The sequence below is a fragment of the Phoxinus phoxinus genome, assembly GCF_949152265.1.
Source record: "Phoxinus phoxinus genome assembly, chromosome: 23".
Classification (NCBI taxonomy): domain Eukaryota; kingdom Metazoa; phylum Chordata; class Actinopteri; order Cypriniformes; family Leuciscidae; genus Phoxinus; species Phoxinus phoxinus.
Genome location: NC_136898.1, coordinates 9,385,515 through 9,412,410, shown reverse-complemented (window position 1 = coordinate 9,412,410; position 26,896 = coordinate 9,385,515). Strand labels below are relative to the sequence as shown.

At 38.4% G+C, this 26,896-nt stretch overlaps 1 protein-coding gene across 7 annotated transcripts in view; it reads left to right on the top strand.

The window, feature by feature from the left end:
• fryb (furry homolog b) overlaps positions 1-26,896 on the top strand; it is a 59,779-nt gene that overhangs the window by 22,062 nt on the left and 10,821 nt on the right. For 4 of the 7 annotated variants that reach the window (XM_079598646.1, XM_079598645.1, XM_079598648.1 and 1 more), the window contains exons 5-47: positions 1,325-1,415; positions 1,754-1,833; positions 2,042-2,122; positions 3,521-3,689; positions 3,816-3,908; positions 4,108-4,206; positions 4,916-5,017; positions 6,222-6,325; positions 6,461-6,569; positions 6,755-6,841; positions 7,049-7,220; positions 7,306-7,438; positions 7,663-7,770; positions 7,874-8,108; positions 8,214-8,399; positions 9,095-9,181; positions 9,391-9,650; positions 9,776-9,965; positions 10,055-10,179; positions 11,041-11,098; positions 11,262-11,353; positions 11,546-11,718; positions 13,030-13,190; positions 13,767-13,877; positions 14,868-15,022; positions 15,135-15,234; positions 15,494-15,665; positions 15,905-16,161; positions 16,424-16,570; positions 16,663-16,831; positions 17,520-17,610; positions 17,777-17,859; positions 18,847-18,997; positions 20,111-20,214; positions 20,857-21,042; positions 22,610-22,811; positions 23,311-23,462; positions 23,571-23,758; positions 23,884-23,978; positions 24,477-25,084; positions 25,843-25,940; positions 26,415-26,591; positions 26,711-26,851. In XM_079598646.1, the coding sequence (XP_079454772.1) occupies positions 1,325-1,415; positions 1,754-1,833; positions 2,042-2,122; positions 3,521-3,689; positions 3,816-3,908; positions 4,108-4,206; positions 4,916-5,017; positions 6,222-6,325; positions 6,461-6,569; positions 6,755-6,841; positions 7,049-7,220; positions 7,306-7,438; positions 7,663-7,770; positions 7,874-8,108; positions 8,214-8,399; positions 9,095-9,181; positions 9,391-9,650; positions 9,776-9,965; positions 10,055-10,179; positions 11,041-11,098; positions 11,262-11,353; positions 11,546-11,718; positions 13,030-13,190; positions 13,767-13,877; positions 14,868-15,022; positions 15,135-15,234; positions 15,494-15,665; positions 15,905-16,161; positions 16,424-16,570; positions 16,663-16,831; positions 17,520-17,610; positions 17,777-17,859; positions 18,847-18,997; positions 20,111-20,214; positions 20,857-21,042; positions 22,610-22,811; positions 23,311-23,462; positions 23,571-23,758; positions 23,884-23,978; positions 24,477-25,084; positions 25,843-25,940; positions 26,415-26,591; positions 26,711-26,851 (6,382 nt within the window). The remainder of the gene's footprint in view (positions 1-1,324; positions 1,416-1,753; positions 1,834-2,041; positions 2,123-3,520; positions 3,690-3,815; positions 3,909-4,107; positions 4,207-4,915; positions 5,018-6,221; positions 6,326-6,460; positions 6,570-6,754; positions 6,842-7,048; positions 7,221-7,305; positions 7,439-7,662; positions 7,771-7,873; positions 8,109-8,213; positions 8,400-9,094; positions 9,182-9,390; positions 9,651-9,775; positions 9,966-10,054; positions 10,180-11,040; positions 11,099-11,261; positions 11,354-11,545; positions 11,719-13,029; positions 13,191-13,766; positions 13,878-14,867; positions 15,023-15,134; positions 15,235-15,493; positions 15,666-15,904; positions 16,162-16,423; positions 16,571-16,662; positions 16,832-17,519; positions 17,611-17,776; positions 17,860-18,846; positions 18,998-20,110; positions 20,215-20,856; positions 21,043-22,609; positions 22,812-23,310; positions 23,463-23,570; positions 23,759-23,883; positions 23,979-24,476; positions 25,085-25,842; positions 25,941-26,414; positions 26,592-26,710; positions 26,852-26,896) is intronic. The other 3 variants (XM_079598651.1, XM_079598647.1, XM_079598650.1) reach the window with 1 other exon arrangement.

Genomic DNA, 26,896 nt, shown 5'->3' with positions numbered 1-26,896 from the left:
CCTTGCCTTCTTCTGATGAAATACAATCTGTACTGCAGTGCACTGTGAAGCAGCTCATCCGATATTAGGCCAGTAATAGCCAAAGGGATGTGATGATCGGCTGTTTCTGAACTGTTGCGCTAACAAGATTAGCATTGTCTGCTGGATTTTCTTCCTTTTTATGCAAGCCTACTTTCATAATAGTTTTTTTAACAGTACATTTTAGAAATTAGTCCCGGCTTTTTCTTTTCCAGTCCCATTTTCATTTTTTTTATATTACATTTATCTCACCTAAATGTATGCTCACTCTATGTATTTGTGTTTTTACAGTGGGGTCATTTTGTTGCGCGTGATTTTACACAGAACAAGGAACCTTGATTTCAACCATGAATTAAATTTTCAAAGTAAACAAGAACAAATAAACAAATTACAAGCAGAAGCACTAATAAATACAATAAAATACAAATGAAATAAAGAGTGCATGCTTTAAGGTTTTTAGGTAGGTCTAACAGTATTCAGGTACAGGTATAGCTACTACAGAAATGAAATAAATAAAATCTTGCATTGTATGAATTAAATCTTTTTGTTGTTTGATTAACATTAATGACACAGACAAAAGCGGTGTTAGGAACGTTTAAGTGCAATAAGCCACAAAAAAGCACTCAGCTTGGTTCTCAGGAGCTGTTTAAGAGGCGGCTTTATGTGTGTGTGCTCTGGGTATGAGTGCACAGAAAACCGTCTCTCAGAGAGAGCTGAGTACTTACTGAATGCAACACTGGCCCGATTGGGCAAGTGATCAGGTCTTGTATCGCAGCATGCAGCTAGTTTGTACAGACGATGTGCGGATGTGAACCACATTTTAAAAGAAGATGCAGTAGTGCTGAATCACTCTCGCTTTTTGTGACAGTATGTCTCACAGAAAGTTTTCAAATGACTCATTTGATCAGATAATCTGTGTGGGGATTCATTTGCTTATTCAACCAATAAGCTAACTGAATAAATGTTTGCCGGAATTTCTCCCATCTTATGCTCGAAACCTGCAGGAATTTTTTTTTTGCGCTCCAAATCCCGCACCGAAATTTGGGCCCTGAGTGGTAAAGGCAAAGCTGAAATTTCTCAGCAGTGATATGGGATCTCATGACTGTGGAACCTAATCAAATAACACTATTGGCAGTTAGGTTTGAATACATCAGTGCTTCAGAATCATATACAGACCATAGAGGATTTCAGAAGCTCTCATGGCACGGACCTCAGAAGCATGTTTATATTTTTGACTTACAGTAAACAAGCGGTGATTACCAAAATGCAATTTACTCAATTTCTTCTCGTTCCCTCTCTCTTTCAGTGATGAACAGCAGAAAGATTATCTGATGGAAAGAAGAGACTTGGCAATAGATTTCATATTCTCACTTGTGCTTATTGAGGTTTTAAAACAGGTAGGTTATGATTGAATGATCAGTAAACAAGAAACATCTGCTTCTTGTATTTTTTTTTCAGGGCAGGTTGGAATTTGTATTGTCATAATTTAATTTGGTCATTTCCCTGTTCATGAACACATAATTTAAATAAATATATTTAGAATTAATACTTTGCTTTGTAATTAAATATTATTTCATTGAAATTTTGTTTTTTAAATGTGTTTATTTAATTTGACTTATTTTAAATAAATAAAACTAATAGATAAATGCATTTATTTTATTTTGTTTATATTATTTAATTTACGTTATACAGTGTTTCTTCTCCTTACTTATCCTGTCGCTTTCTCTCTTTGTAGATCCCTCTCCATCCTCTTCTGGATGGCCTCATTCAGGAAGTCATTAACCTGGCATTCAAACACTTCAAATACAAAGAGGGGTAAGAATCCATTTAAGTTATTTCCTCCATCCACCATAAGCCATTGTTTTCCTGCATGTGTTTGCATTAGTAAATCTGCTTAATAAGCATCTTACATCATTTCAATTTTCACTAAATCATGCGTACTCGCTGTAAATGCAAGTGTGGTTAAGTGTGACTGGATACTACAGAAGGACAGGAAGAATTATGATATTTCTCTGTCCTGCAGATACCTTGGGCCCAACACGACCAACATGCATATAGTGGCTGATCTGTATGCAGAGGTTGTCGGTGTCGTGGCCCAGTCCAGGTAAATTATGAAGCAGCAACATCATCCAGAAGAGCTTATTTAATGTTTCATATTTAGATACGTGGAGTGTGATTTTGGGCCAGTGAAACCATCTGATATTAAGGACATTTTTGTTTGGTAATTTGTTGGGTCACCACTTGAAAGTCCAATGTAAAAATCTTGATCCTGAATCAAAACCACTTCCATTTGCAATAAAATTCCCACGTAACTTAAACTCTAAATGGATGGCTTCATGATTCCCGTTGAAGCCAGCGACCTGGTTTCGAGCTCAAAATGATGGCCGCATTCTTCTTCCTGCGACAGAGTGTCTAGTGTTAGATGAAGCACTAATGGGAGGCCATTACGCTGATAGACGAGGCGTCTCGTCATGTTCACAGGGAGCTCCATCAGTGTCGCACAGAGATGGAGTTTCTCCTTATCAGTATGAGAGCTCCAGTCCTGACAGTAAATGGCCTCTTTCCATATTTAATAGTGTGAAAAATGTATTTGTGGCAGCACATATAATAAGGAAGTCTTGAAATTCTGGTGTCTACATGTGTCTGTTAAAAGTCAAATGAAATGTTAGACATGCATGTGCTTCATCACCAGAGTACATTACAAGATAAATAGCATCATTCAGTCAAACAGTGTGTACAATGCAAATACTCTAATATTCTTTATTTCTCTCAGTGGGAAAGTAGCCAGTTAGTTTGTAGCTCACCTAAAACAAACATTAAGACTTGCAGAGAGACACAGAGTGAGATCCCTCCCTATTCCTCCCTCCAGATGCCTTTCTAAATATAGGGCTGAAGATCTCTTTCTCTGTCAGAACGAACTCACAAACACTCCCTAAAACACACGTGTACTCGAAACATCCAAGTCCTGGAATTTGGTGGATGAAAAGGTGAAATGGATTTAAACTTGGGCTTCCCATCGTTATTTTACTGAATTAATTTAATGATGTTCTGATTAATTAATTTAATTAATTGTCGCAAATATCATGCATCCTGAGAAAAGCCCTCAAAGGAGGATAATTTAAAGACAAACAGGTAAAGCATTGATAGACAACAAGTGGCTTTAAAATTCAGTATATTTATATATACCGGTATATTTTTTTTTTTAGTTGAGTGAATTGTAAATTTAGTTTTTATCAATCTGTCCAAAGTATAAGTTGGATGCTTTCAGACAGGACACATTTTTGTATACCGTCTTTCAGCTTCAGCATACATTTACATTTATTTATTTAGGAGATTATTTTATCCAACATAACTTACAAATGAGGAATATTTTAACCAATTTATCATAAAGTATATTATGCAGATATATAGATATACTTTATATATAAGCCAGTGCCAAATGATGGGATTCAAACCGAAACTCTGCTGTATTGTTTTATTACTTTTTTCCCAATCTCCCCAGGTTTCCTGCAGTGAGGAAGAAGTTCATCTCAGAGTTGAAGGAGCTCAGGCAGAAAGAGCAGAGCCCATATGTGCTCCAAAGCACTATCAGCCTCATTATGGGGGTCAAGTTCTTCCGCATTAAGATGTACCCAGTGGAAGATTTCGAAGCGTCTTTCCAGTTTATGCAGGTACACAATGCAACAATTACTTCAATGTTCTACTTTATTTGACAAACAATGTACACAATTATATAAAAAAATCCTCTCGCTCTCTTAGTATTCAAAAAGACTTAAAATACTGTTATATGTTTATAGGAGTGTGCTCAGTATTTCTTGGAGGTGAAAGATAAGGATATTAAACATTCTATGGCTGGCCTATTTGTAGAGATTCTCGTCCCGGTAGCCGCAGTAAGTACAGTCTCTGATAGATCTGCTCCAGTAAGCACTGCCAAACGAAATATTTGAAATATTTAAATGTTTGTTTTCATTCATTCGCTAAATTGTAATTTGTTTGAGTAAGAAAGGTTTACCAAGTACATTTTAATAATGTAATAATGTGGCTCTTGTCCAAACTGTAATTCACACTTCATGTGATGTTTCTCTTCAGACGGTGAAGAACGAGGTGAATGTGCCCTGTTTGAGGAATTTTGTGGAAACCCTTTACGACACAACTTTAGACCTGTCATCCAGGAAGAAACACTCTCTGGCAAGTCTTGCCCTCTCTTTTTTCATGCTCGAGAGCAGTAGAGGGAGATGCATCTACAGTAATTGGCTCATAGCTGACATTTTTTCGCTGTCTGTGTTGTTTCAAATACTTCATCTCTAAATATCTTTCACGACTTAACATAGAAACTTTTGATTTTACACAGTGGCACACAATAGCTGTGTGATGTGTGTGTATTTTGACACCCTTGTTAAAAATTTCAGTTGATTTGTTTGCCTTATAAATATTTTACAATCCAACTTAAAGAAAACAACTCAAGTGCAAAATTATTTTGACAGGAAAGAGGAAAGTGCTTTCTAAAATATTTTTGAGAGCAGTGCTTCTTAAGGTTTGGATCCCAACCCTAAAATACCCATATACTGTGCAATTTTTAAATAAGGTACATTAAATTAAATTACTAAAAGCAAATGCTCAGGCATTTCCTTAGCAACATTTTGAATGCAACCATAGTTTCTGCAAACTATTTTTGATTGGAATTGTGGTTACCAGGGTTTATAATATCATGGAATGTATTTTACCAGTACTTTGTGGGTCTCAAGTAAACACAAAAAATCTTATTGGGTCTTGGGGAAAGAAAGTTTGAATATTTTGTTCTAGAGTGCTTTTCACTGTCTTTACTCAGTCATTAGATTACAGAATTCTTGCAAAGCACATATAATGTAACCATTGACTTGCTCCTTTTGTTTCTTAGGCTCTGTATCCATTGGTAACGTGTCTTCTGTGTGTGAGCCAGAAGCAAATCTTTCTAAACAGATGGCACGTCTTCCTCAACAACTGCTTGTCCAACCTGAAAGTGAGTATTTGAGATCTACAAAGCTTGTATGATGCAGCTTTTAAAGATCAGCAAATAACAGCAGATCACATGCGAAAAGGAATGCAGTTTTTGTTGTGCAAGGGGGTTGTGTTAGCATCATGTGATTGCAAGTTCTTTAAACCAGTGGAGCCCATCAGTCAAGTGCACACATATTTAAAGTGGCAGCAGTTTGAAGCAAATAGCTGTTAAAAATGTGTGAAATGCAGAGGGAGGGCAGCAGATTGCAGGAATGTTTTGTTTGCTTGAAGGAGAGGCCTGTAGGATAGGAGAATCCTTTATCATTAGCTGTAACATCTCATTTTACATTTTGTGCTCAGCACTTCAGTCTCTGTACCTGTGTGGGGGTGTGAGAGAAGTGGAATGAAAGAATGAATTAAATTAGCCTGGGCAGCAGAAAGGAGGTGCATAATAACAACAACCATGATGTGCAGAACTGTGAGAATGGTTTAATAAGATCCTGGATCACTCTGTCGAGATTTCAGCTTTATCTGATTTCTGTTATCTCTCAGTCAGTCGTCATTGTACTTGCAGATGTCTTCTGCAGTCTGAGAGCTGCTGACTTGTTATGTAATTAAGGTTTTGACTTGCAGGAAAAAGATCCTGTTTGTTGTAGTGCCCACATTTGGTCAAAAGTCAAAGGGAATTGAACACTAAAGCCAAGAAACACCAAACATGAAAGAATAGATCAGGTTTAAAAAAAGAAGAAGAAAAAAAGATGGTAAACTTTTAGGGAGGAAAAATAATTTGTATGTTTGTCTTGCCAGTAAAAATATCTAAACATCCTTATAATAAGATATTTATATATATATATATTTTAATAAAAAATATATATCTTTCTTATGTACATTTTTTTTATTGAATTTTCTTTTCATCATAAACCTCACTACAATTGATTAGATGTATGCCTATAATAAGAAAAAAGTAACTAAACTTAATTCAAGATATATACTCTGAAATTATTATTAGTCTTAACATTTTCGTATATTCTCAAGTAAATGTATCTTGTTTTAAAAATGTTTAGATATTTTTTATTTGGAAAACAAACTGATAGAAACTGGTAAAAATCGTGGAATTAATGAAAATTATTCAGAAGTATAAAAAATACACTCATTTGGTGATCATAATTTATAAGATGCATCACAGGAACATAACAGGAAATTACAACAAACTGCTCTTCTTGCAGAATAAAGACCACAAAATGGCCCGGGTGGCACTTGAATCTCTCTATCGGCTGCTGTGGGTCTACATGATCCGAATCAAATGTGAAAGCAACACTGCAACACAAAGGTAGCATATTGTTAAACTAAACCATACAAATAGATTTAAGAAATATATTTCTAATATAAGAAATATAATGGATTTCATTTTAAATGCATGGTAGTGACAGTAATGATGACATTTTTATATTTTTATCCATTCCAGCCGCCTCACCTCAATCATATCAACACTGTTCCCTAAGGGTTCACGGAGCGTCGTTCCCAGAGACATGCCCCTCAACATCTTTGTCAAGATAATTCAGTTCATTGCCCAGGTTTGACACTACTCACACACACACACCTATAGACGTATAGAGAAAATATTTTCCTATAAAGAAAATATTCCACATATTTTCCTCTGCCTTTTTGCAGGTCCTGCAATTTTACACTGTTGTCACAGAAATTATGTCTTATCATTTAACACTGAGTGATGTAATCTTTGTTTCTTTTCTGGATATAGGAAAGACTGGATTTTGCTATGAAAGAAATAATATGTGATCTGCTGAGTGTTGGAAAATCAGCCAAAGCTTTCAGTTTAAACCCAGAGGTAATGCTCAAACACACACACGTTTACTTCAAATGTTGTTATGAATTTATATAAAGCTCATTATTAATACCACCTATTCATAATTATATAATTATAAATATAGAATTGTGTTTGAACCCATACAAACACATTTAACAATAGACCGCCTGAGATGAGATCTTGCTATGAGGAAATTCATATTTTGTTTATTTTCTGATGTATGTCTAGAGAATGAACATCGCCCTGAGAGCGTTCCTCGTCATAGCCGATAACCTGCAGCAGAAAGATGGTGAACCACCCATGCCAAACACAGGGGCCACTTTGCCTTCTGGGAACACACTGAAGAAGAAAAAAACCTACCTCAGCAAAACTCTAACTGAGGAGGAAGCAAAACTGATAGGTCAGGGCACTTAGCTATTACAAACACCTGCCTCTTTGTGTTTGTCGTTTTTCATAGTCTGGGTTGTTTATGCTGTTCCCTGCAGGTATGGCACTGTATTACTCCCAGGTCAGGAAATCCATTGATAACATCCTGAGGCACTTGGATAAAGAGGTGGGCCGCTGCATGATGCTCACCAATGCCCAGATGCTCAACAAGGAGCCCGAAGACATGATCACGTAAACAGTTTTTTCTGACCTGTCACCACCTATTATTTATCTCAGAGCGTAACATGAGTGGGTGAAGGAAATGCTCACAGCCAGACAACTTATGAGTCACGTTCAGCACACACACCCTGTTTAGACAGTCTGACATTCTCTTTTTTTCCATTTCCTTGTGTTTCTCTTTACTCTGTCTCTCTCATTGTTTACTTTTTCTTACCTCATCCCTTCTCTCGGGTCAGGGGGGAGAGAAAACCGAAGATTGACTTGTTCCGGACGTGTGTTGCGGCCATTCCACGTATCCTGCCAGATGGCATGTCCAAAATTGAGCTCATCGATCTCTTGGCCAGGTGAGTTTCACCATGTACCCTTTGTATAAACAATACACTGTGCATTCAAAACATAAGAGAAGCTGTAAGTGTCATTGATTGTTTTTCTTTTTGCGTTCTGCAGACTGACGGTCCACATGGATGATGAACTCAGACTCATTGCCCAGAATTCCCTGCAGAGTCTGCTGCTGGACTTCTCCGACTGGCGAGAGGACGTGCTGTTCGGGTACACTAACTTTCTGCTGCGTGAGGTGCAGGACACGCAGCAGGGCCTGCAGGACTCTTCCGTTAAACTGCTGCTGCATTTCCTGACACAGTGGAGGCTGGCGATACAGGCGCCTGGAAAACGCTCGGCTGAGGTATCAGCATGAATTTTTCTCTTTAATGGCTATACACACTTATCCAATGTAAATGGTTTTTGGGAGCTGTGTGCATGATCATGTGTGTATATTTGTTGACCTTAGATGGGATCTCAAAGCAGCGGGAGCTCCAGACTGGCGCCCGATCGCAGTCCTCACTCCACGGTTCTGCACGCTGTGGAGGGTCTGGCCCTGCTGCTGCTGTGCTCCTGCCAGACCAGCACTCGCAAACTGGCTGTGTCCGTCCTCCGAGAGATACGCTGCCTGTTTACAGCCATCGGACAAGCCGAGGTGAGGCAGGCTGCTGGGTCTGTAGCAGATTATGCCAGAAACACAAACTAAACTAAACAGAATTACGTAGAACAAGGTAGAGTTAAATAAGATATAATAGAAAAAGACAGAATAGAATAGAATAGAATCTGAAAGAATAAAAATGACAATAAAATTTTAAAGAAAAAATAGCATAGAATAGAAAAGACACAATATAACAGAAAAAGGTACAACAGAAAAAGACAGAATACAATTGAAGACAACTTCATAGAAAAGAACATAATAGAAAAGAGTAAGATATGATAGAAAAAGACACAATAATATATATATAGTTAAATAGATAAATACAACAGAATAGACTAAAAAACAATTAAAACAAATAAAATAGAATAGAAAGAGACAATGAATAGAGAAAAGAGTTATTGAATACAACCGAGTACCATGACTTGGAAAAAGAAAAACGAAGAAAAGAAAAGAAAAGACAGAAGAGTTTCGTTTTTGCCATTATTGTTGTTGGAGAAATTAGTTTTATACTATACAGATAATAACCAAACATTAGGTTGAACTAAAGCTTATTGACTGAATTTGGTGTCATGTGACCAGTTAAATTAATCATAAACATGCATGCACATGCAGTGGATATCAGATGCAATCCTAATCAGTACTTTACATTATTCAACACAAGCCTTGTAACTGTCACGTTATTCTGCTCTCAGGATGATGATAAGTCCATGATCGAGGTTATGGACCAACTGGCCCCCAGCGTGCTGGACAGTTTCGTCCATGTGGCCGTCTCTGACTCTGTAAGCATTCCCTATTAACCCTCCGGATGTGTGTCTGTTTGTGTATCCATGTGTTTGTGTGTCGTTCTCAGTACTGACCTCAACTTGCATAAAATTGATTTGTGCCACAAGGGTTTTATAGAATTCAGTTGCCAAATGTCTGTCTTTAAAGTCATAACACTGATGCATTCTTGCTCAAGTTCAGCTATTAAAATCTGTGTTCTGTGTAGGCCACCCTGCCCATGAGTCATCACGTGGATCTGCAGTGGCTGGTAGAGTGGAACGCCCGCCTGGTTAACAGCCACTATGATGTAAAGAGTCCCTCTCACGTATGGATCTTCGCCCATTCGGTGAAGGATCCCTGGGTGCTCTGCCTCTATAGCTTCCTTAGGCCAGAGCACCTCCCCAAACACTGCCCAACGGCGCTCAGCTATGCTTGGCCTTACGCCTTCACACGCCTACAGCTGCTCATGCCACTTGTTGACCCAAAGTGAGTTTTTCGATCATCTTTACTCTTAAAACGTCCGGTTTATAGTCGTTATTTCATTTTTTTATGAATACTGGGGTGGAAAACAGACTTTCAAGAAATTCCCTTTCTCCGTTACACATTTGCAGCAGTCCCGTTTACGCCAAAAAGACCAGCACGCCAGGCCCGGCCGATGGCTATGTGACGCTGTGGAGGAATTACCTGATATTGTGCCTCGGTGTTGCCAAACCCAGCATCATGAGTCCGGGTCACCTGAGAGCCTCCACCCCTGAGATTATGGCTACCACACCTGATGGCAGTGTCACGTATGATAACAAGGTGCGTTGTGCCCATAGTAGGACAGTGATGATTTGGAAAATCAAAGAACTGTGATGTCATGAGTAATACATGTATGTGTTTCTGATCAGGTGATAGGCACACCATCAGTGGCTTGGCTCCTGAAACAGCTGGTTCCCCTCATGAGATCGGAAAGTTTAGAGATCACAGAGTCTCTGGTCCTCGGCTTTGGGCGAACAAATTCCCTTGTGTTCAGGTATTTTTTTAAATAAACATGCCTCTTTCTCACTTAATGAGCTATTTAGCATATTTTTACTCCAAAAACAGCTGATTTTCAGAGTTTGGATTATTTCCTAAACCAAGGCAGTTTTACAGCAAATTTATCAAAGCATTCTGACAGCTACACTGGACTTTTACCACACACACTGAGAGAGCTGTGAAAAATGTGAGGTGTTTGAGAACAGCCCATAAAAAGGGCAAGTAATGTGTGTGCCAAACAAAATAGCAGAGATGACTGTCATTCCATTCTGACGTGTGCCGTTACTTAGAAGAGGATAAATGTCTACAGGTTCTATTGGACTACTAGTGGTTCACTGAAGCTTGTTAACCAAAACTATTAAAATTATTTTCTGTAATTGGAAATAAGCTGAAATAAAATATAAATATTAGATGAAATACATACGAATAAAATTAGTTGCCTTGGCAACTAACTGAAATAAATCGGTTTAAGTTGAAGTAACATTTATTTTACCAAAACCAAAATAAATAATTAATAAATAAAGCTAAAAAAAAACTAATACAAACCACAAAACCACATAACAAAATTACTAAAATTAAAATGAAATCTTAAAAACATTAAAAAAATAGTATATAAAATACTAAAATAACACTCAGCACAGGTTATTTTATGTAATTTGAAATGTCAACCCCTAGACGTATGGATTTTAATTGTGACATTTTTTGTCAGATATGAATTCATAGCAACATTATTACAGTTATTGCAGGAAAAAGCCTGATTTACTTCAGGATTTTGAGCCAAAAACATGTTTATTTAAATATGTATGTTGCTTTCATTCTGCGGGTGTCTCATGACTGTTTCTCATGTGTGTTTGATTAGGGAGCTGGTGGAAGAACTCCATCCTCTAATGAAAGAAGCTCTGGAGAGGAGGCCTGAGGTGAGAGCTCTGGCCAAATCCAGCTGAATTTGGAAACCCCCATAGATAACATTATGTGTATTGTTGTGTCTATAGTGCAGTGGCAGTGCTCATCCATAGTAGTATTGCATTTTTAGATTTAAACAGGCTCTCTCTGTGTCCTTCTGTATTTCTGTCTCTGTAGAATAAGAAGCGTAGAGAGCGGAGAGATCTGCTCCGGCTGCAGCTGCTGCGTATCTTTGAGCTTCTTGCTGACTCAGGGGTCATCAGTGACAGGTGAACTTGTCCACTGATCCCACTGACTGGTTTTGTGGACTTATGAAGTCAAATCCTTGGTTTAACTTTTTAAACTGATCTTCTTTCAAAACAAAGTGAATCTTTGACCTCTGTTGGATTAGGAAAGAGAAAGTCTTGTAAAAAAATCCCTTGTGCACCTGTTTTATTCTGTTTTTCTCTTCTTCTCTGCAGTACTAATGGGGCGTTGGAGCGAGATTCCCTGGCTCTAGGAGCCCTTTTCCTGGAGTATGTTGATCTGACCCGGATGCTCTTAGAAGCAGAAAATGACAAAGAGCTAGACATTTTGAAAGACATGAGAGCTCATTTCAGTGGAATGGTGGCCAACCTCATCCAGTGTGTTCCAGGTAAGACTGTACATTAAAAACATAGAGCAAATACTTTGAATATCCCTAATTTATTATTTTAGTTAGAACCATCTTCTCCATTAGCATCTCAGTGATCATTCCCAATGTATAATTAATTCTCAGAAAACTCCGAAGTGAACTCTTGAATACCAAATTAGAGCAGGTGAGATATTTTAGCAAATATAACAGAGCCATTGATACCCGGGCCTCGGAGTCTAAGGTTATCCAAACTTACCGCCCCTTCAAAGGCTCAATAGGCTCCAACACTGAGTGAGTCACTTATTAAAGGCCCAGGACCAGAGCTATGAATAGAACTGTGCAGGCTCTGATTAATACGCGCTGACTGACCAAGAAAACCCTCAGACCAGCAAAGCACAACATCCCCTCTGACACACAAGTAGCCTACGCAAGCCCATCAAAAGCCCTGCGTCACAGCCAGCTCACAAATCAAAAGCTGTTTGTGATGCAGGGCTGTTCAGTGTGTTCACATCCTGTAAAATATGGGATGAATATCAGCATTTCATATAAATAAATATGACAGTATTTACCTGTTAAAAGGGGAGTTTATTTTACAAGTTATTTACCTTTACAAAGTAAATGGGCAAATGTACACAGATGATTCTTCAAAGAGCTATTTCTACTTGATCTGACCCTTAATTCAATCAAATTGTATTATAAATTATAATAGTATTATAATTTAATATTAAAATGTATTAAAATAATTACTTTTAATTAAATATTCATTGTATACATAAACTACCGTTATTTGATACCAAATGAAGGAAATTAATACTTTTATTCAGCAGGGGAGCATTAAATTGAACAAAAGTGAGAGTAAAGACTTTTGTACTGTTGCATAAGATTTCTAGTTTAAATAAATGCTGCTCTTTTGAACTTTCTATTCTTCAAAGAATTCTAAAATATATATATCATGGTTTCCACATAACTATTAAGGAGCACAACTGTTTTCAACATTGATAATAAAAATAAATGTTTCTTGACCACTAACTCAACACATTAGAATGATTTCTAAAGGATCACGTGACACTTAAGACTGGAGTAATGACTGCTGAAAATTCATTCATCCTTGTCAAATTCATTCATCCTTGTCATCATAGGAATATATTACATTTTAGAATAAATTAACAGAAAACTTTTATTAATTTGTATTACTGTTTTACTGTATTTTTTTAAATAAATGTAGATTTGCCTGTCCAAAAACATTTTACACTGTACCATTTATTCTTGTTTGTAAAACAAAACATCAAAGTATGTTAGATCCTTAAATCTCGTTTGTGTTTTTCTCTTTAGTCCACAACAGGCGGTTATTGTTCCCCCAGCAGAGCTTGAGACATCACCTCTTCATTCTCTTCAGCCAGTGGGCCGGACCCTTCAGTGTCATGTTCACACCTCTGGACCGCTACAGTGACCGCAACCACCAGATCACACGCTACCAGTATTGCGCTTTGAAGGTAAACCTGGATAAAAAATCTGGTATTGATGTCTCTTAGAGGTTCACTATAAAAGCATTTTAGCAAAAAAAACTTTATTTCCTCATATTTGGCATTTATAAATGTCTCGTAATTTAAGAGAACAGAGGAAGTTTTGAATTGTTGAGATTTTGCCATCACAGTTCGGTGTGCAGAAGAAATGATATAGTCATGATGTTAGCACCACTAAATCAAGTGGAAAAATTTGAAATCCAATCTGGAAAGTACCTGTAAGCAGTATACAGAGGTACCTGTATACAGAGAATTCCCCTAGCCCTCTGTACCCTCTTTGTCCAAACAGGCATGCAGTTGGCAGGTACCAGATGCTCTGATCTTTTTTTCTTTTTTGTAGAAGGCGTGAAAATCCAATTTTGTGTGTTACAATGGATCAGGGCTTTTAGACAGAAGACGCTTGTGTATAAAGTCTCTCGTGATGACGATTCATGTTGAAATGGGTCGGAACTGTGGTTTGTCCACATGCTCCAAATCACTGAGTGCTGATATGGGATTTCCTTTGATGTAATGTTGTGTTTGTGTGTGCACACTGCTTGTCCTCAGGCTATGTCAGCGGTACTGTGTTGTGGCCCTGTTTTCGATAACGTGGGCCTTTCTACAGACGGATACCTCTACAAGTGGCTGGACAATATCTTAGCCTGCCATGATCTCCGGGTATGCATGTACTTTTTTTATTGCTAGAAAGGTGTCGGCTGTAGTCCTTGTCTTAACCTGTTAATGCTGAACAGGCTTCCTGTTTAAAATTTTATAGCTGCTTTTAATACCTGCGTCAGGTTTAATACTTGTCATTAAAACTAAACCAACAAGCCTGTCAGGATTGGCCTAAGGACATATTTGTTTTATATGCTTTTCTGCTTTATTGACTTTATTGGTTCTGGGTTGTCAACCATTCAAATAATGAGTAATCTTATTTTGTTTAGGCCTGCTATTAAAGTTTAAAGGGTTACTTACTTCAATTACCCACCCTCATGTCATTCCAAACCCATAAGACTTTCGTTCATCTTCAGAACACAAATGAAGATCTTTTTAATGAAATCTGAGAGATTTCTGTCTCTCCATTGACAATTAAGCAACTACCACTTTCAAGCCCCAGAAAGGTAGTAATCCATCTGACTCAAGTGATTTAACCTCAATTGTATGAAGCAACATAACATAATTTACAACTTTATTTACTTTTGTAAATTTTTTCTCCAACGCAACCACGAAGCATGCATGTTGTTTTGACGCGAGAGCAGACGTTGTTGCGTGACGTTGGAGATTTATAACTTGTAAATAAAAGTCGTAAATTAGGTTTTGTTTTTTTGGAGCAAACAAAGCACTCGTGTTACTTAAACCACTGGAGTTACATGGATCACTTTAATGTCTTTACTACCTTTCTGTGGCTTGGTAGTTGCGTAGGGTGTCAATGGAGAGACAGAAAGCTCTCTGGTTTCATTAAAAAGATCCTCATTTGTGTTCCGAAGATGAACGGAAGTCTTATTGGTTTGGAACGACATGAAGGTGAGTACTTAATGACAGAATTTACATTTTTGAGTGAAATAACCCTTTAATGACTAGCAGGATGGAAAAACTTTCATTCGGATTTGATTATGGGAAAAGCACACATTTAAACACTCATGTTTAAATCACTGGCCTGGACTGCAGGTGCATCGGCTTGGCTGTGAGGTTGTTATCTTGCTCCTGGAACTAAACCCAGATCAGGTGAATCTGTTTAACTGGGCTGTGGATCGCTGCTTCACTGGATCATACCAGCTCGCTTCCGGATGCTTCAAAGCTATTGCTACTGTGTGCGGTAGCAGGTAATCCGAACCTTCATCACTGCCATGGTTACCCTTCATAAAATTGCAAGATTTTAATGTTACTTTACATCATACTAAATGGTTTTAATCTGTATTTTTTCTTACTTTTCAGGAATTATCCATGTGACATTGTGACCCTTTTGAATCTGGTGCTGTTTAAGTCATCGGACACAAGCAGAGAGATTTACGAGATATCCATGCAGCTTATGCAGGTACCTAGCCTTTTTTTTTTTGTGCTGGCTCATTCAAGCCAGTAGCTCAGTTTTTGCTTGGTTTTTCTGTATTTTCAGTGGCTGAAAGATGTATTTTTTGTTCCATATGATAGAAAGTAATCTTTATACAAGTTTTTATTCCAAAAATAAATAAATTACTACCTTCATAGAAGCTGTTAATTCATAATCACAATTTTTGTGGGGAAACAATGACATACAGTGGAATTTTTTATTATTTTCTATTTTCTTTGTCGCTCAGGTTCTGGAGTCCAAGTTGTCTGTTTACTCAAAGAGGATTGTGGGGCAGAAAACAGGAAATATCCTGTATGGCACACATGGTCCTTTACCACCGCTATACAGCGTCTCTCTCTTCCAGCTCTCAAACCAGCTGGCCTGCATGTATCCTGAACTCACCCTGCCTCTCTTCTCAGGTAAGGTGTGCGTGTCTGTGTGTGTGACACACATTCTTATGCTTTACAAGGAATACCTCTTAGCCACATGTTTGGATGTGTCACCAAAGTGTTGCCCTACTAAAAGCAAATAAACACCTACGTGTAAAAGAATGGGCCTGGTCAGGCGTGCTCTGTTATTGTACTGCAGCTCAACTTTTGAACTTGAATGCTAAACATGCCTGCTTTTTTTCCCCTCCACAATCATTTCTCACATGCAGAGGTCAGCCAAAGGTTCCCCACCACTCACCCTAACGGCAGACAGATCATGCTGACCTACCTGCTGCCGTGGCTGAACAATATAGAGCTGGTGGACACGGGACTGCTCCCCCCCACCTCCAGCCCAAGCAGCCCGGAGGAAGAGGCCCGTGATCAGGTCGACAACCTGGGAATCACCCACAGGCTCAAGGGCAACGGCTGGGGCTCTCTGCAGGCCACCTCACTGGTCCTAAACAACCTCATGTTCATGACAGCAAAGGTGAGAGGCGCTGCGGCTATTACTTAAATACCAGTTGTGGCGATGGCTCGACCCAATACAAAAGAAAAGTCACAAATTAGATCTCTTTAATATCTCAGTTGTTTGTCCTAGACTGCAAAGAGTTGATTATTCATTATGCAAGAATTGTTGCCTTACATAACTTTAGGGAAAAAATACAATGCTGTAAAAGTGTACAAAATTGCCCCTTTAAAGGTTCTACAGTCAACTAAGATGTTATTGTTGTTATTGTTTGTTTTATCAGTATGGAGACGAAGTCCCAGGTCCTGAGATGGAGAATGCCTGGAATGCTATTGTGTCCAATGACAAATGGAGTAACAACTTGAGAATAACGCTGCAGTTCCTCATAAGCTTGTGTGGAGTCAGCAGCGACACCACTCTGCTGCCATATGTGAGGGAAACACACATACAGACACTCTTAACCCACATGGTCATTTTATTAGATCTATATAATGGACTAAATTTGTCTCTAACTGTTTTTAGATTAAGAAAGTGGTGATATTTCTGTGTCGGAATAACACCATTCAGACCATGGAGGAGCTGCTCTTTGAGCTTCAGCAGACAGACCCGGTAAACCCAGTGGTTCTACACTGTGACAACCCACCGTTCTACCGCTTTGCTGCCAGCAACAAGACTTCGGTTGTGGCCTCAGGTGAGGCTACTACTGATTACTAAATCAGTAGTGATGATTTTCCCATTACTACTGGTTATCCACAGGTTACAGGACTTAACAACAGGGTTTATGTCTGCCAGTAGAACTGATTTTGGTTACACTTTATTTTAAGGTGACATAGTTACATTGTACTTACTCAATTAACTACGGAGTAATATTAATTCACTTTATGTGCTTACTGTAGAGTTACAGTTATGTTTGGTTTAGGGTTAGTTACTTGTAATTGTATTCATTTATTGTTATTTCTATAGTAAATTCATGTAGTAATGTGTAAATGTTAAAATAAAGTGCCACCCTGATTTTTACTTTGTCTGGTGACATTTTTAATTAATTTTTTTAATCTTTACATTTTTAAGAACAACTTTGAAACTAGTGTACATGAAATTACTTGCTACGCTATGCAATTTTTATAATAATGGTCGATAATCTGTAAATTATTGTATGCACTATTCAAATATTAAATAATTAATTCTATACATTGACAAATAGGTTTGTTTAAACATAAATGTAGTACTAGTTGTGACTAGCAGTGGCTTTGTGCCATCTTTATTGGCGAACCCTGGGTTGTATCCAATGCTGTGAATCTCATAACCAAACGCATGGTTCTGACTGAATGTTAAATTAATTTGGTTTGTTTGTTTGTTTGTTTGTTTGTTCGTTTGCAAAGGCACAACGTCTAGCAGCAATACAATAGTGGCCGGGCAAGAAAACTTCCAGGAGACAGATGAGGCAAAGATCACCAGAGAGAATGTAGAGAGGTGCATCTTTCTTTATGCAACTAAGTTTAAAAAAAAAAAAAAAAAAATTAATAAATAAAATAGCTACTAGGTTGTTAAACAGCCAGTGAATACATGTTAAGTCAATATGCATTTTAGGATGCATGTGCATTGTATGTTCCCTAACATGTGATTTGTGCACACTCAGGTTGAGCAACGCAGCACGGGCTCATAACCGTCTGGAATCACGTTACAGCAACAGCTCGGGAGGTTCTTACGATGAGGAGAAGAGTAAGTTCTTCATCTGACCTGTATTATGGACATAGTTATGGATGACGTTTTGATTCACAAGCTCTCCAGACTTTATAGGTTACTGTCAGTAATCCCTGAAATTACAAGAACAGAGCAACAGATGGTTCACAGCTGTCAATCCACTCACTGACACATGTAGCTGAGGATACATTTACACTCTTTGTTTTACAGCTGTAGATTTCTAACAGCTGATATCTGTACATGTGACTTACCATTTGGCACATACTGTATTTACTGAAAAAGTATGCTTAGAACAGCATTAAGCCTTCGTTTTAAGGGCATTGCATCCTTTTGTCTGTATGTATTTTCACCTATTTGCGTGTCAGCCAGTTGTGCACATGTATTTGTGATTTGGGTGTGGGAGCCGACAGCTTTTGTCCTCTCTACATACCTGTCATGACAGCTGATGGACGGATGGCAACATGTCAGCTCTAATGGAGAGAAATGACTGAATCTGACTGGATGATGTGCTCTAAAACGACTCCTCACACCGGATGGTCATATGAATTGACAGACTGAAATTTCTCTTTAATTTAATAATTAATTAAAATCAATTCATTATTTTGACATAATTGTTTTAATGATAGATTGTCAGTTTATTTAGAATTATTACAGTTCTTTAAAATGAATATAAAGATAAAATAATATTATATTATATTATACTACATGAGTGTAGAAATTTGCAGGAGGGATTTTAGAAATGTTTCCTGATTGATTTCGATTATAGAAACTCAGATTCAGTTTATTCAACGACAGATTTAATATTAACTGTATGTGAAACTAAAGACTGGTTGACCAATCAGAAACTAATCAAAGCATTCTGTGGTCAAATGTTGTATAGTGGTGCTAAACTGATTTAGATTTGTTTACATGTTCATGTTAGGGTCCTGATCACTCAGGACAGGGCAGGACAAATCTGATGATGTCTAGATTTTTTTTTTTTATGCCAATTGTGTGTGTTGGCAGATGACCCTCTGCCTCCATATGCCGCCTGGCTGATCAGTGTATTGGAGAGTAACAGACCTCAGCCTCTTCCCATGCCCGTAAATGGAGGCTGTTGGGCCCCGCTCGTGGACTACCTGCCCGAGACCATCACCCCACGGGGACCTCTTCACAGGTACTGCCCAAACTTTTAATCTACTCTTTGCTTCCTTTGCAATGAAGTCATGAAGTCCGACTTATTTGAACAGAATATTTATGAAAGGTCTTAAATGTTCAAAGTTATTTTGTCCCTTTTGTGTTTGAACTTTTACAACCCTCTTACAAAAATGGCTTTCACATACATGACTTGGAAAACATTTACAAAGACACATGGATTCATACAATAAAGCCATCTTTACAGAGTCTCTTTTGTTCATGTCCAGCGGATGAATTTTATTTACTCAATCCCATAAAACTCACTTGTGTTAGTTTGCTCTGGCATTTTACAGCAGTTACCCTCAGCTCTGTTGTGTTTACAAGAGAGGAACTGTTGTTCCATTACCATGACAACAGTGATTCTTACCAGCATCCTTATGACGTTCAGTGATTTTTTCGGGGAGGGAGGAATGGGCGGTCAGGCATGCATAAGAGGGGTGGTACATCAACATGTTTGAGATTTTTATAAACCATCTGTCAAGTTAATCAGATCTGTGCAGACTCACGCTGACATCTGAATAGGAAGATATATGAGTTATTGAAAATATGAGCAGAAAAAAAGTCCCCTTTGTGTACTCTGTCTGGTTATACGCAAGCCAAATGAAGAGATCATCTGTCTATACCAGTCTGCAATTTCATGGATCTTAAATTTGATTTGGTGATTCATGGTCACAGCTCTCCCTGACTCTGTACGCCTTAATTTTAGGCCCTTTTACCATCTTTATAGATCCAATAGTGAAGAGAGGGCATGAAATAGTGGACAATATTTGTTCACAAAGACTGTGAATTGTAAAAGTAATTCGAAGAATGTAGTTACTGAATATGTACATCTCTTATGTACATCTCTCTGACCGAAAGGTCAATTCACACTGACCCAACAGACGCCGACTGGCGGCAACAGACTCTTTGTTGGGTTTTGTTGGATGAGTGTGTTACCCCTCTCCTTTTTGCCGATTGAACATGTTGAATCGATGACGGTCGGTCTTGGAATCTGAGAAGTGACGTACTGTAATCTGGTGACTGTCAGTGTTGATCTGTGTCTGTCGGTGCCGTGTGATTTGGCCTTAAAACTGTTCTTGCTGTATTCTGACAGGTGCAACATAGCTGTGATCTTCATGACGGAGATGGTGGTGGACCACAGTGTGAGAGAAGACTGGGCCCTACACCTGCCGCTGCTTCTTCATGCTCTCTTCCTAGGTACGCACACTTTTTATCTCTTTGTCTGTCTTTCTTTTCAATGTTATTAAAATGCGGGGGAACCCCTTATCCAGAGTTTACTCTCTCTCTTTTTTTTTTTTTTTTACTAAAAAAAGAATAATTATGGAGGAGTGTGTGTTTGTGTCTGGGCCTCTCGCTGTGAGAACGCACATCTTTTGTCTGGTCTATATAGTTCCCGCATTCTCCACCATAATTCACCCCAGCAGTCTGTCTGAATAACCAGCACAACAATGTGAAAAATGTGAAAGATGTCTGTAATGGAAAATGAGGAGGAGAAGGAAAGAAAGAGGGGGCTGGCGAAATGCCATCTACTCATGGCTTATCTCTCTTAGACTCTTGATGTCTTCAGCACCTCCAGCTAACAACGTGTTTCTCTTTATGTCTTTTGACTAGAGACACTCCTGTGATATTTAGTTTTTCACCCAAAAATATAGAGCACAACAGCGATGGCCCGTATGTATGTATGTTGTGTCATCCACGTTATGCAACAATGGGAACACGCTTTGAAAGTCATTGAGTTCATGTTCAGAATGTGTTTCATTCCTGCCCACTTCACTGGCTTCTGTTCTATTCAGCTCAAATCAGTTCAGTTCATTTACTTTTGCATCTCTATCCGCTCAGGTTTGGATCATTACAGGCCAGAGGTGTTCGAGCACAGCAAGAGGTTACTCCTGCATCTCCTCATCGCCCTCTCCTGCAACAACAATTTTCAGGTCATCGCCTCTGTCCTGTTACTAACCAGAGAGATCGGTGACAACAAGACCCTCACTGTTAAATCCAGCTACCAGCCTGAATACCACTACACAGGTACAATCAGTTCTTAACCCAGAATCTCATGCTTCAAACACAACATGACATAAAAAGACACCACCAACAGAAATAAACATTCAGACTGTTTCTTCATAACATTCAACAAAACCAATTCCAATTTCTCGCTAGAAGATTTGTTTCAATTCCCATAAGAAAAAAGTTTGGGAAGTTCAGTTCCCAAATTCGCAAAAAGTTGCGTATTTAACTTATGCGCAAAATTGGAATATCGCATAAAACATTTGCGAATAAAGCACCGTTTCCATACCATGTGCTCAAAAGAACAAATCATAGTTTCCTGATAAACTGGCGATAAATATCACTAAGAAAAAGTTGATGCTGTAGGAGTAGACACTATATATAGTAATGTTGTTTGTATAATTAATATATTATATCAATATAATATACGAAACGCAATAAACTCGATCTCCGATCATGTTAACTTGCTTTCTGTGGCGGATGCCTGCTGTTTGGGAAGGCAGTCATGTAAGACAGTTCTGGGAAGTAATTATACCGAACCACTTTGACGACAGACTTTGCTTAGGCATTTCAAAATTACCAAAAAGCATTTCAGATTCTGTGCAATGAGTTCGGTCCGCTGGTTGGTCCAGTTATGCCATCCCATCGCAAAGTCGCATCTTTTTTGATGCGCATCGAGAAATTTATTCGGTAAATGTGTTTCCATCTTAGTTTTTATGTGCATTTTTAGAATTTATGCGCATCTTGTCATTCCCATACCGGCATTTTTTTAATGCGATATCCCAAAATTCGCATAAAAATAGGTGGATAGAAACATAGCTAGTGTGAACTACTGAGCATAAGTTTCACCTACATTTCCTAAACAGCTTGAATTTGCAATGAGGAAGTAGGTTACTATTATTAAGAAAACCTCAAGGGTTAGGATTTAACTTTCTTTGGCATAGAATTCAAGGTATTTTTGGCAGCTGTTTGTCTTTCCTACTATAGAAGTGACTGAGATGGAGGTAATTAGGCCAGACTCTATGCCAAGTCCCAGTTTGCATTATGACTGAGGTTTTTCTAGCATTTAATCTTTTATCCTGCATGTCGCTGATGTTTTTGTTTCCTTGTTTACTGATATCTGAATAAACACGTGTGAAAAGGCACTGCTGACAATTAAAGCTTGGAATACACCTCACATTTATTAGATAAGTGTGGTTCATATGCTTATCTTACAGACCTGCAGCAAAGACTACAGGTCTGTAAACCATGATAGGCGAATTAGCCAAGGTTAATTTTAAAACCAGGCCACAGACACAATAATAAGAAATAAGAATTTCTTAATTTAAGAATTTACAGTTTTGCCCCTGGTTCAACAGACAAGGCTTAAGCCTAGTCCCAGACTAAAATGAATGTTTGAGCTGTTTTAACTGAAAGCAACTTGCCCTGACTTTTTTCTAAGGCATGTTTATAAAAGCTACTTAAATGCCCTAATTGAACTAAGGCCTAATATTGGCTTAATCAAAGCCCTGTCTGTGAAACTGGGCCTTGCAGTACTATTTATAACCTGCTTGCACTACATCAATATACCACACTCTCGTCTGAACAGGAGGATTTGACTTCCTGCGAGAGTGGCAAGCGTCACCAGTGGCGGATTCTGGACTAAGCTCATCCTCCACCTCCTCCAGTGTGAGCCTGGGAGGAAGCATTGGGAACCTGCCACAAATTACAGCTGACCTGGAGGAGCTGGACGAGTCCTCCACAGATTCAGATGAGAAAACCAACAAACTCATTGAGTTCCTCACCACCAGGTATGTGGCAATTATAGATGTATAGCAGTTGTTTCAATATATGCAGAGGAAAATAGATTAAAACGCAAATCAGTCTTTTTCCCATTAAAAAGGAGGAGTTAGATGCTGATCTACAGTAGAACGAGATTAAAAATGAAAATCAGAATGACGACAAAAATAGATGGTGCATCAACGATCAAATATTACAAAGCTCACACATCCCCTAGTGGCCAAAGAACACAATATTTTTTTCTTTTTCAATTTAATTATTAATTATTATTTTCATTATTATTATTTTAAATTATTCTAATTACTTTAATTAGTTTACTAAAATAATTATTTACAAATTATTTTCATTATTTTACATTTGAAATTCTCACACATGCAATTTGATAAATATGTTATCCACATTGCATTTTTTCTTCAGCAAAACTTTTGGGGATTTTCCAGCATCAGTAAATCAGGCAGTTAGAGAGTAGTAGTTCATGTATTTGTGATTTTGGTGGTGGTGGTGGTACAGTGCATGGAGTACTGTCCTGTCCTTACTCAGGGCTTTTGGACCGCTTTGGTGCCACGAAGACATCACGCCGAAGAACCCCAACTCTAAGAGTGCAGAGCAGCTCACCAACTTCCTGCGGCATGTGGTCTCTGTGTTCAAGGAGTCCAAATCAGGTAATTACCAAACATTTTAGTGCATTTATGTTTCATATTGACAGAAGGAAATATCTTATACATTACATTGGCACAGTGTTTGGTTGATAAGCGTCTGTCATGTGTCAGATTTCCACCTAGAGCATCAGCTGAGCGACGTTGCTTTGCAGACGGCCCTCTGCAGCTCCTCCCGCCATTACGCTGGACGCTCGTTCCAGATCTTCCGGGCCCTGAGACAGCCACTCTCTGCCCACGCCGTGTCCGACCTGCTCTCACGCCTCGTGGAGGTTGTGGGGGAGCACGGGGATGAAGTTCAGGTGTGTATCCATCAACCTGAGTGTTAAATAACATCTATACAATAAATGCATTTGGTCAAATATATCTGTATGCTCTTACTTTTCAATCTCTTTGCTATAGTTTTTAATGTTATTTTGCTTTCCAGGGTTACGTCATGGAGATTTTACTTACTCTGGAGTCTGTTGTGGATAATTTAGCTGAATGTCTGAACAACAGTGAACTTATGGCAGCTTTGACAAGGTTAGAATTTCACGCTGTATTTTATGCTTCCCTACTAATTCAACCTAGTAACTACACTACCATTCAATAGTTTGGGATTTGTAAGATTTAAAAAAATAAAAAAAATTGTTCAGCAAGGATGCATTAAATTGAACATAAGACCTTTACATTGTCAAATAAATGCTGTTGATTTGAACTTTCTATTAATCAAAGAATCCTGAAAAAAAAATGTGTCATGGTTCCCACAAAATTATTAAGCAGCACAACTGTTTTTAACATTGATGACAATAATAAGAAATGATCTGCATACTGTATTAAAATGATTTCTGAAGGATCATGTGACTTGATCTTAAGCCTGTAATGGCTTAATGGAGTAAATCAGCTTTGCCATCACAGAAATAACATTACATCACAAAATAACAAATTACATTCTAAAATATAATAAAACATAACAATATATCCAGAGGAAAAAAGTATCTATTTGTCTTTACATACCTGCAATTTCTCTTCGATAAACAGAGATTCGTCGCCAGACTTCCTGGTGAGTGGGAAGCTCAACCCAAACCGTAAGAGCACAGGGCAGCTGAACCTGCACCAAGAGACTAATGAGCGGAACAGGCACCAGCGCAGTTACTCCGTCCCTAAAAAGTTCGGTGAAAGCGGGGAAAACTCGTCCTCCAACCCTCCTCGCAGTGCCACGTTGGACCGCATCCAAGCCTGTACCCAACAGTGTCTCGCTCGATCGGCCCGCAGCACGTCCTCCAACTCCACCCGTGCCGACACAAGTGTCATCACCGACCCCTCGCACTCTAGTCACCCTGCAAACTTACTTGCCACCATCTTCTGGGTGGCGGTGTCGCTCATGGAGTCGGACTTTGAATTTGAATACCAGATGTCATTGAGGCTGGTTCACAAACTGCTGGCGCGGGTTCCATTGGATCTGCAGGAGAACAGGGAGAGACTAGAGAAGCTCCAGGGTCAGCTGAGGTGGAGTGGCTTTTCCGGACTGCAACAGCTGCTCCTAAAGGGATTCACTTCTCCAGCTACAAATGATCTTACGCTTCAGTTGTTCTGTCAGCTTACGCCTGTTTCACGAGTGCCAGTGGTGGACACATCGCAGGCTATAGGTGGGTAGTAGAGAGGATACTTGTTCTGGCACTTTCTTAAAACGTGTTTATATACTGTTGGTCTAAATGACTTGAAAGCAGTGGCAAACTGTGTATTTATGATTGGTTTTTACTCCTTATTCGTCGGTTTTAGACTTTGTCTGTGTCCAAACAATTAGCGTGTGTACATTTTTTAAATGTTAATAATATGCCATTTGTCATCATTGTAAAATGCTGTAATTAACAATGGAAAGCGACGAGCCTTACAGTATAAATTGATCAGTTATTGTATACGTTTTAGTTCGAGTAGAACTTGCAATTATCAATTCATTCTCTCGGAAGACTCCCAGAACTTCCAGGAGAGGTGGGATGTCTCCAAAGTAGAGTAACTGGATGTAGCTTTGTTTGAGAAATAAGTATTTGAACTGAGCAGGTTTCTACATCTCCGCAAACATAGTATGTTTTTTTTATGCTTTAGTACTGCCAAAAAAAGTAAATAGAGCACCTAGAATTTTCAGAATTCAAAATGTAACTAATTTCATTGCAGTTTGTTATTTGCATACGCAATATGATTGGTCTACTAGTGTTAAGCCTACGCAAAACAAGATGTGTTGATGCAGTAGGGATGAAGCCTAAAACCCAAGCTTACTTTTGTATTAAAATCTTGTAAAGGGGTTAAGGCTATTTTGAGTTTTATTGTTGAATATTGATTGTTTGTGATATTTAGCAAGTTTTCTGATCTTACACATAATTGTATGTTTTATTTTCTGTCTGCTCAGGTTTTCCTTTGAATGTGCTTTGTCTGCTGCCTCACTTGGTGCAACACTTCGGCAGCCCTACACAGTTTTGTAAAGAAAGTGCTGAGAGGATCGCACAGGTCTGCCCCGCCTCCTTTTCTCTACACACTCCTACTATAAAACACACCCTTCACTTCATTGATATTTACACCTGAATGTGAAGACAAACTTGACTCATTTTCAACACCTAATCCCGTATTATATCCCAACTCATAACTCTTTTGTTTTCTTGTAACAAGAAAACGATCACGTATTTAAATAAAATCTCAGCTAGTGTGCATATTTCTGGTGTCTTATTTTTGATTAACAAAGTGTCAGTCAGTAGTAGAATACATTCTGCGTATGTGATAAACAATTGGCCACAAAAAATAAAATATTTATAATATTACATCACCCAAGTATAAAAATAATATGAGCTCCCAAATGTTCAATATTAAGTTAAAATTTTTTTTTTATATCAGAGCTATGTCAATAGTCGTCAGTGCATAATAATAATATTTATTTTTGAAACACAATAACACCTGTATTTGACTGTTGTGTGGTGTGTATTCTAGGTGTGTCTAGAGGAGAAAGACAAGAACACTAAACTATCTCACCTGGCTCATGTAATGACCCTGTATAAGACTCGTTCCTACACCAGAGACCCCTTCTCGTGGGTTAATGTGGTCTGTCGCTACCTGCACGAGGCTTTCTCTGACATCACGCTCAGTCTTGTGACATATATGGCTGAGGTGAGATGTCCTGACAGGCTTAAATATCCTCAAGTATAAGTTACAAAATGGCAGATATGGTGTTGCTTATGCTGTATGAGAAGAACACCGTTTTAATACCAGCTGTCCTCTCTTCATAGTTGCTAGATAAAGGATTACCCAGCATGCAACAGCCCCTGCTGCAGATCATCTACAGTCTGCTGAGTCACATGGATTTGGTAGGAATTCAGGTCAAACCTTTCAATGTAGAGGTGCTAAAGACCATTGAGAAATTTGTACAGGTGAGATCCTTTCTGCTAAACCAGTAGGATTAATCTGGTAATTTG